At 43.1% G+C, this 9,040-nt stretch overlaps 1 protein-coding gene across 1 annotated transcript; it reads right to left on the bottom strand.

Moving 5' to 3' along the window:
- Positions 1 to 323: 323 nt before the first annotated feature.
- DBR1 (debranching RNA lariats 1) lies at positions 324 to 8,742 on the bottom strand. The gene is made up of 8 exons (XM_035120647.3): positions 8,479 to 8,742; positions 7,330 to 7,454; positions 6,781 to 6,861; positions 5,156 to 5,241; positions 4,045 to 4,269; positions 2,858 to 2,938; positions 2,273 to 2,418; positions 324 to 1,848 (listed from the first exon to the last, which is right to left on the bottom strand). Exons 1-8 carry the CDS (start codon positions 8,694 to 8,696, stop codon positions 1,179 to 1,181), a joined length of 1,632 nt encoding a protein of 543 aa, XP_034976538.3. The 5' UTR covers positions 8,697 to 8,742; the 3' UTR covers positions 324 to 1,178.
- Positions 8,743 to 9,040: the final 298 nt, after the last annotated feature.

Here is a 9,040-nt window from a genome sequence, read left to right as displayed (position 1 = left end):
GGGGAAAGACAGATATGTTCAGGTGGAATCTACACATATATAAAAAACACAGTGAATTTTTTTACCGTTTAAAAATATACCATATATTGAATTTGCTATTAGCTCACTAGCACCATCTAGTGTCACATTTGTATAATGCACTTAAAACGCACTTAAAATGTTATATTTGCAGCGGGACAGCTGAGTCCTCACAAGCAAAAGGCTATTTCATATATCGGCTTATTTAGCCAGAATCTGACTGTCTGAAATGGTTCACTACATGCATGAAAGAAAATCTATGTTGCATATTCACACAGCATGCACAGAAAATCCAGAAACTAGGGTAGTGCAAAAGGAGGATTTATTTACAGACCTATATATATCATCCTGGTAAATCAAGGCATTAAAATAAACCCCAAGTTGTGGTTTCACTTCTTACATGCTCAACTCTATAGGATTACTGTACTTTCCCAATTTCATATATTATTATTTCAATCACATTCTTAATGTGGTTGACAGCTGAAATGATGCACAACAGACAGCCTATTGGTTCCTATGGTTCACATGGCAAAAACCAGGAATGGAGAACCCATGAGCTTCCGGAGGTTGTTGGACGCAAAGTCCCATCAACCCCAGTGAGTATGGACAACAATCAGGGATGATGAAAATTGGGAGTCCAACAATATACAGAAGGCAGCAGGTTTCCCATCAACACTGGGAGGGCAGGAAGGAGGAGGGACTACCTGAGAAAGCTAGACCTCATAACATTCACTGATGCAAAGTCCAATGAATGCAAGATTCGGAACTAATTGCTGTCAATTAGGCGGGTGAGCTTAAATAGCAAAGAAGTTGAATCAATTTGAGCCTGCTCCATTATATCCAAAAAAGGTCCTTTTCCCAACCTCCATCCATCAAAATGCAAAATATTTTCTCCTTGTCTGGTAAGCCTCTGCAAAAAGGCATACAACAACAGGTCCTCCGTTGGATCACAGAAGCCTACAAGTTCACTCTACCAAATCAATATTTGTTCCCCAATAAAAATATTTGCTCTAATATAAAAAAGGGCTTATTGCAATTAAAGTGTAAAAACTGTGTAGGATTGTAAAATCCTATCCCCCCCACAAAAAAAGACCCGCACCAAAAGTTGAATAGGTATAGCAATAGAAGATCCTGCCTATAGAGTCAACAAAGGGGTTGTATCAGTCCATCTCATCTTCATCTTTGGAAGCATAGATAGCCTGGTTCCGCCTTTTAATTTTCTTTGGCCCACCCTTTCCTTCTTCGCTTGTGTCACTTAGCCGCTTCAGGGCTGTTTCACTGGGGATCACCTCTTCTGGCTGGTTTTTCTCACTCGATTTCTCCAGTTCATCACTTTCCACAGTATCATTCGGCGACACGGCCATGGAACCTGGCATGACCCGGATGTCAGAAAAAGTTGCTGAGACGTCAGAAGGGTGGTTGGGCGACGGGTCCACTGGGCAGCTGCCTGGCTCCTCTACATCATCGCTGTCTTCATCCAGTATTATTTCATCAGGGTTGACAGAAGAGGACAAGCCAGAAACATCTGTATTATAGTCACTGGGCTCCTCTGCTGATCCAGTACTGTCTACCTCCTCCTCTTCATCATCATCATCATCTCCGTGCTCCTCTCTCAGTTGTTGGATTCGGCCATTAATGTCCAAAAGGCCAAACCGGGCACAGAACTCGGTCGTCTGGGGATTGATTTGATGAACGGGTTCTCTGTGCTCCGGGAATTTGTTTGTGTTATAACAGGGAACTGTGGTACTGAAGTTATGTGGAACCTTAAGGTCTTGGTTCGCCTCTTCCAAAACCGCCTTGATGTCTTCTTCTGTGACACTGTAGTCCCATCTACAAGAGGCGAAACACAGGGAGGTTCAAGTAAGGCTACCCACCTCTCTACACCTTACATCTGAAGAGTTTCAGGACAGAGAAAAAGAAGAGTTCCTCACACAGGGCATTAACTGATATACTGAGTTCTAGGGATGGTAATGCCTCCTAACTTCAATGGGCTGGATTCAATTATCCCGGCATGCTAGAGGAATCCAACGCAAGGGAGAGTTGGGAGTAGTGCAATCAATATCTACTAAGAAGTCCTATGAATTCAGTGGGGCTTACTCCCAAGGAAGTGGGGTTAAGATTGTTGCCTTAGCTGTTGTTTTTAAACTGACTGTATTGTTACTGCTCTGATGTATTGGTGAGATGTTGGCAGAGGAGGCATAAGGGGTCAAAAAGCAGCAAATAAATAAAAATACACAGACAACACTCTACATACTTTGCATGGAGTCCATTGTTTTCAGGCATATTCCAGGAATTTGGAGACACATTAACAAGATTGTTAGTAGCTTTAAGAACAGCAATCCATTCAGGGTCATATTCCAGGCAGTCAGATGCACTTGGGTCGTGCTCAATCTCTACAATCTTAGAAAACATTGGGAAATTAAGAAGACCTCTTTGGCTGTGAACTTAAGGCACTAGCAGCTCAGATAAATCTGCTCTTGCCCTTGCTACAGACTGCACTGGGAAACAGGGGTAGGGAACATTATGCAGTCCAAGGGCCACATTCCCCAAAAGGCAACCTTCGGGGGGGGGCACATGTCACCAAGACATTTATCTACACAACTCTCCATCCTTCTGAAGGCTTTATCACAGTTCAAGGACACATCCAAGTTATTCAAAAACACTCAAGGAGGATAGTGAGGGCTGCAGCTTCGGGAGAAGGTTCCAAGCGTCAAACAGACCATCTTGGAAGGTTGTATCTGACTGACCATTTCTCCCCCTTTTACAGAAGATTCTAAATACCACTGAGCCTTAGGCCTCATAACAACAGATACCAAACAGACAATTCAGCATGTTTTACCTGTAGGAAGTCTCTGTGGGGCAAGCATTTATCCAGGGCCAGAAATTTTGTTGCTTTTGGCTGTTTCCCACTGCCATTGGCCTATTAAGTAGAGGGGGGGGAGAGAGAGACACATCAACAAGAAATGTCATATGTACCAAAGTCAACATTTTTGGCTACACAACAAGGATTGATGCGATTTATATGCATGGACATATGAAGCTGCCCTTTTGCAAGTCAGACCACTTCCATCTACCCCAGCAATGTCTATTCTGACTGGCAGCAGCCCTCTATTATCAGAGGTGGAAGTCTTTCTTACCCGGTGCCTCCCGAACCTGTGGTTGGAGATGCCAGGGATCAAACCAGCAAAACATAAATTCACAGACAGACAACTGTCTTCTGTCTTTCTGAAAGTACCAGAGGTTTGCTTGCCTATCAGTCATTTTCACATTTATAGAAATATCAACAGTGCAAAGAAGAGTGTGAAGTACATGGCAGGCTCTACAGTTTTGTCCAGCTCTATGATTTCAAGCAGAATTCACTAAGGGCTACTAATCAAAACAAACCAAGGTAAATTCATCAATAGTCTGTTAAGAGCCTAACCACTGTTCTGGAATCCCCGAGCAGCTTATATTTGAATTATGGTATTTTGTAAAAGATTGTAATAAGAGCACAGGTAAAGAACCTGAGGATGCTGTTGCGCCTCCCTATCAGCCCCAGACAGCATGGCCAGTATTCAGTGATGATGGGGGCAGTAGTTCAAAAACATCTGGTGAGGCAGTTTCCCCACCCCTGCAATCTATTATATATTTTGGAAGGTTGTTTGCTTACCTGTTCGCTATGCATTTGGACCCCTCTTAAGAGATTTTAACCAACTTTTGCATAATAACTCCTGAGCTCAAACAGTAGCTTCTTGTCTACGTTTGGAGACAACGGGACACCATTTAGAATAAATATGGCAGAATGAACCTTTCAAAACTGCAATGCCTTTTGTTTGTCGGAATTCTCAAGGAGCGCAAGGTGCAAGTAGAGCACAACTGGCTCCCAATCCAGAGCAGTTTGTTATTTTGAAACTACTGGCAGGTATCAAGTTTCCTCCACTAAAATTTCTCTGGAGCTCCAGCTTCCGTTAAAAACAACAACGACAGAAACACAACTGCACACATAAACGTCAGCAGAGGCACAGCAAAACGCTCCACTTCTTTTACCTGGTGCTGCATGAACGCAGCAAACTTCACATGCAGGTGTGCAGCAAACCAATAGGTTGGTTTCAAGTGCTCCAGTAGCTCTGAAGCAGCAGGACTTCCCAACGTATTACTCTCCACTTCTTGGCGGAAGAAGGATTTTTTCCTGAGCAGCAATTTCTTGTCTCCATAATGATATATACTTCTGGGCCAGTCGTGGGACATAAATACATCCATAGGCTGCTTTAGCTGTTAAACCAAAACGAAAGCAACACAAAATGAGACAAGACGGCTGCTGTTGTGAGTAAAGGAAGCACAGCACAGGATGTCAAGGAATTTTTTATGGAAGAGGGGAAATGATTAAGTGGGCTTAACTGCATTAGTTTCAATGGGTCTGCTCTGAGTAGGACTAATGAAGATGATTGTTCTTCTAAGTTTTGGCTTAATGTTTTTTTTCTTTTTGATTTCTTCTGTTAAGTAATGTTTTACTGTATTGTATCTTGATTATATTTTAAATATTATAATTTGCTTGTCAACATAGATTGTATTTCTTTTAGTTAACTTTTTAAAAAAATATTTGTTTTTTTGAAAGAGCCAGCCAGTTCAGCAGGACCCGCTGAGACTTCCTGGTGTTTCTGCAGCTGAATGCAACATCAATGAATTACTATTATCGTAATATTATTATTCCCCTGCCTTTTTTCCCTGAGAGGAGCTTAAGGTGGCTTAAAGAAAAAATCAGACCAGCTTTAAACACAGGGCAGGGGACGGGACAATAATTAAAAAACAGTTAAACATTAATTCTCATCCCTCTGCCTAGCTGAGAGCTGCTGAAGAAGAAATAACATAACTAGAAACAACATAAAACCATTTTTAAAAAGGTATAAGCCCTTTTAAAGGCTATTAAAAGATCTGGAAAATTAAAAGGCTGGTGGCAGAAAACCTAGTGACAGAAAGATTAACAAGAGTGGGGCCACACAAATCTATTGTGAGACTGTTTTGCAGCTGGGATGCCAACCCTTCCCCCTGTGCTGCCACCCACTTTATCTCAGATGGTGATGAAGGTACTTGAAGGGAAGGAGCAGGGCTACAAAGAAGATCTTAACATACAGACAGGTTGATATGAAATTACACTAACTTGCTTGAGCTTGAAGACTTCAATGTTTCTTACATGGTAGACACTTCTTATCGTTTGTTGGTTGTATGGTGGATACTCAAAGTGACCTTAAGCAAGTTGAGAAACGGTTAGCTGAATAAAAACAATGACAAAAAGGAAGACTTCCTAATTGGCTCTGATCCCCTGAAATGACAGCATTGTGGAATGGGTGTTATATTAAACCTCCTTTGAGAGTTGCACAAGTGTGCTTACCACTATACTACAAGGCCAGTTTCAAGGTGCTAATGATAATTTATAAAGTGCTATACAACTTGAGATCTAGAAGCTTGATCACAGAATGCAGATGTACTATAATTTTAACAAATAGTATTATTTATGCATTTTATTTGCCCTCATTTTATTGCACTGATTGATGTTACTGCTTTAAGATGAAATGCATTGCACACCACCTTGAGATTGCTTGCAAAAGAAGGCAGGCTAAAAATATTTTAGATAAGTAAATGTAACAAGGAATTTAACTTCTTCCTATTTCATTCAATAGATATTTGGTTTTAGCACTGTCAATTGAACAAAGACCACACAACCTTACTCTGACACCCTCAAGAGGCAAGTAACCATTTTTCCTATTTTACTAAAGTGAAAACTCAGTACCCCGGTGAGCAGGGATCTGAAATGAGGCCCTTTGCTGATCACAAGACAGATGAGATGGAACATCACTACAACAAGCCAACAGAAAGGTGCAGAGAAAACTAGATGGACATTCACATCCTTTTCCCTTTTATCTGTATCTTATACTTTCCTCACAGGAATCAGAGTAGCGTTTGGGCCTCACAACACCACTTTGAATTAGTCCATGGTAAGAAATAGTTATTTGCTCCAAGCTTCCGAGCTAAGCATCTTAGTCAAGTGAAGATTTAAAACTGGGTTTCCTACATCCAAGAAAAATACTCAATCCATTTTGCCACTTTGATTGCCTTCAGCACTGTCGCATCACAGGGATAATCAGGACCTGTTCAGATGTACCAGTAAACTAGGGTTTCCCAGTAAAAATATGCTGTGGTGGGCAATGGACCCACATGCTCCCCTTTCCCCTCCTTCAAGCAAGAATGAAGATAAAAAAAGCCTACTTTTGGTTATGAATAAGCTGCGGTTTCCCATTAAATCTAAACTCAATAACGTAACTGTGGTTAGCTCACACAAACAAACATCAAATCATGGTTTCAGATCTTGGTTCATTAGCCAGAGCTTCCCATTGCATCAAAACCAGGCTTCAGAATCACCTACCAGCATCAGATGCAACTCACTCTAAGGCAGGGGTAGGCAACCTAAGGCCCATGGGCCAGATGCGGCCCAATCGCCTTCTCAATCCGGCCCATAGACGGTCTGGGAATTAGCGTGTTTTTACGTGAGTAGAATGTGTCCTTTAATTTTAAATGCATCTCTGGGTTATTTGTGGGGCATAGGAATTCATTCATTATTATTTTTCAAAATATAGTCCAGCCCACCACATGGTCTGAGGGATGGTGGACTGGCCCACAGCTGGAAAAGGTTGCTGACCCCCTGCTCTAAGGCAAGAAGTGCTATAGTTGAAAATGAAATTCAGATTTAAAACAAGAATCTGCAGCACGACCCCATCCTAGACATACCCTTTTTGTAATCATGAGATTTGAAGATGCCAGAGAGTCCGCCAATTCTCACCCCACGATATTTTACCACTCCAGCGTAACCTGAAACAGGAAAAAAAATTATGTAGAAGTAGAAGTAAGAAGAAGTAGAAGACTGTCCAGGAAAACCACCAGCAGTACATTAAGTGGTTACTGATTCCCAAGAATGTGCTGTATTTCCTTCATAACAAAGAGATAGGTTGCATTCTGTAATATGTATAGGGATAAAAGTGTATTTTGGGCTACAATCTGCTGCTCAGTATACTGGCCACACAAGGTCAGAAAAAGACAGAATTGGACCTAGATATTTTGCTGTTGCTACACTGAAAACTTTCCAGAACAGCTATACAGGCTTATACTGAAAACATTCCAGCAACAAGAATATACAACTTCACCTGCAAGATACTGACACGCCTAATTTTGGAAGGAAAAAAGTGCAGCCCCCCACTATAAAGCTGAACTTCGATCTAAATCCTCAGCCCTATGCTTGTGCATCCTAGGCTATCAAAACAGAAAGAAAAATGTTAATACCAAGGTAGTAGATGTTTGGTGCCACCCATCCGCCATATGGCAGCTCTTGCAAGTGATTGGAGGCTTCGTGGTTGCCCCCAATAAAGATGGTCAGGACAGGAGCCTTCTTCTCTCCAGAATAATACCTAGAACACAGCCAAAAGCCAAGGTCTTTGTCACTGGTATTAAGGATCAGCATATTCATGTTTCCTGATCAGCGGAATCAGGTCTATAGGTTTACATGCATGCATTGCATATTGTATCATACATTGCTTCTGATGTGCAGCTGGGGAGGTGGAGATGGCACATGGTCTACTGCTGAGCGGAAAGTGCTTGTAGGAATCAACAAATTAACATGAAACACGTAAAGCAAACCTGTTTAATTGCATGTGTCAGTAGGACATGCAGTGGAAGCCTGGGCATGTTTAGTCAGAAGTCCCACTAAGTTCCATAGTCAATCCAACTAAGACTGACTAAGCCACGTATTTCACCTCAGCTTGGATGCTGGACTTAGTTAACACACTACAGTATATGGATAAAAGGAGTGCGTAGACTGAAAAGGACAGTGGGACCACTCAGTTTCCTCCATCTGCCATCCACATGTTGCATGTGAACATCTTGCAGGGGGGAAACCTGTTGACTTCTACAGAAGGTGGAATCCTGCATGATCTGTAGCACTTCTCTTGCAGACAGTCACCGTGGATGTCAGGAGTAGAGAGAGAAAAGGCTGTGTAAAATTGAGGTGGGGGGTTGGTCAGTGGTGTGGCCCTGCCCTCCTTTTCTCTCTCAAGGCCCCCATGAAAGTGGGATTTTAGGTTTTTCAGGAACACTTGACACTTGTTAATACTTTGCTATTCGCATATGGAAAACCTGGTGAAAAAGCACACCAATAAAAACCTCCCCTGCTTTATGCTGTGGCCTTTCCTCCTACAGGAGCTGCTCTAACAGCCTACCAAGTCAACTCTTCGGCATAAAACACAAATTATATATAATATTTTACACACGCGCACACAATGCTTAACCAACTCCTCTACCAACCCAGCAATTAAAAACCCCGCAAAGGCACTTGCACTCTGCGCGTGCTCAGAGGCACTCTTCCCTCAAATGGGTTCCGGGGCGGAGCCTCCCCGGAATTCCAAATCCTGCTGTCTCTTCGCGAGGGCGACTCACCTCGCGAAGCCCCCCAAGCAGCGGTACTTGGCCGGCACCGCCATGCAGCGCAGGTCCGCCGCGTTGCGCACGGCCTGGAAGTCCCCGGCGCACAGGAGCAGATCCGGCGCCGCCTGGCCGTGGCGCTGCTCCAGCAAATGGATCGTCTCGTACATTTTGTCAAGCGCGCCATGGCAGCAGCCGGCCACCGCCACCTTCATCTTCCGGCCTCGGCGCATGCGCAACGCACACGCCCTCGACCGTTGCTTTCTCCGCCTGCGTGCTCCGCCCCGCCCCCCTGCTGCTACTGTTGCGCATGCGTCTCTCCTTTGCTCTCACCGAACGCTTGGAGGTTGCGCTAGCATTGCGACAGTGTCCCGCCGAGTGATTTTTTTCATCGCCAGGATCCTCCCCCCCCCAAAAAAAATATCTATGGTCTTAACGTGGCTCATTTCTTGTATTAATAATAATCATCATCGTTCATTATTACTGTTAATCGTTATAAGGAAACCAATCTCGTAATGGCACATATTACTACCCTGTTTCTCCGAAAATAAGACGTAGCCATAAAATAAGCCGGAGC

The sequence above is a fragment of the Zootoca vivipara genome, chromosome 6 (genome assembly GCF_965207765.1).
Source record: "Zootoca vivipara chromosome 6, rZooViv2.hap1.1, whole genome shotgun sequence".
Taxonomy (NCBI): Eukaryota; Metazoa; Chordata; class Lepidosauria; order Squamata; family Lacertidae; genus Zootoca; species Zootoca vivipara.
This window is presented reverse-complemented; position numbering and strand designations above follow the sequence as displayed.

What these genes read in the sequence shown, in the direction of transcription:
- DBR1 (XM_035120647.3), bottom strand. Translation starts at nt 8,696, where the DNA reads ATGCGCCGAGGCCGGAAGATGAAGGTGGCGGTGGCCGGCTGCTGCCAT. An exon ending in ATCTCATGATTACAAAAAGG is followed by an intron (nt 5,242 to 6,780) that starts GTATGTCTAGGA and finishes AACTTGCTTAAG; the next exon opens with GTCACTTTGAGTATCCACCA. An exon ending in AAGTCTTCAAGCTCAAGCAA is followed by an intron (nt 4,270 to 5,155) that starts GTTAGTGTAATT and finishes TTGGTTTAACAG; the next exon opens with CTAAAGCAGCCTATGGATGT.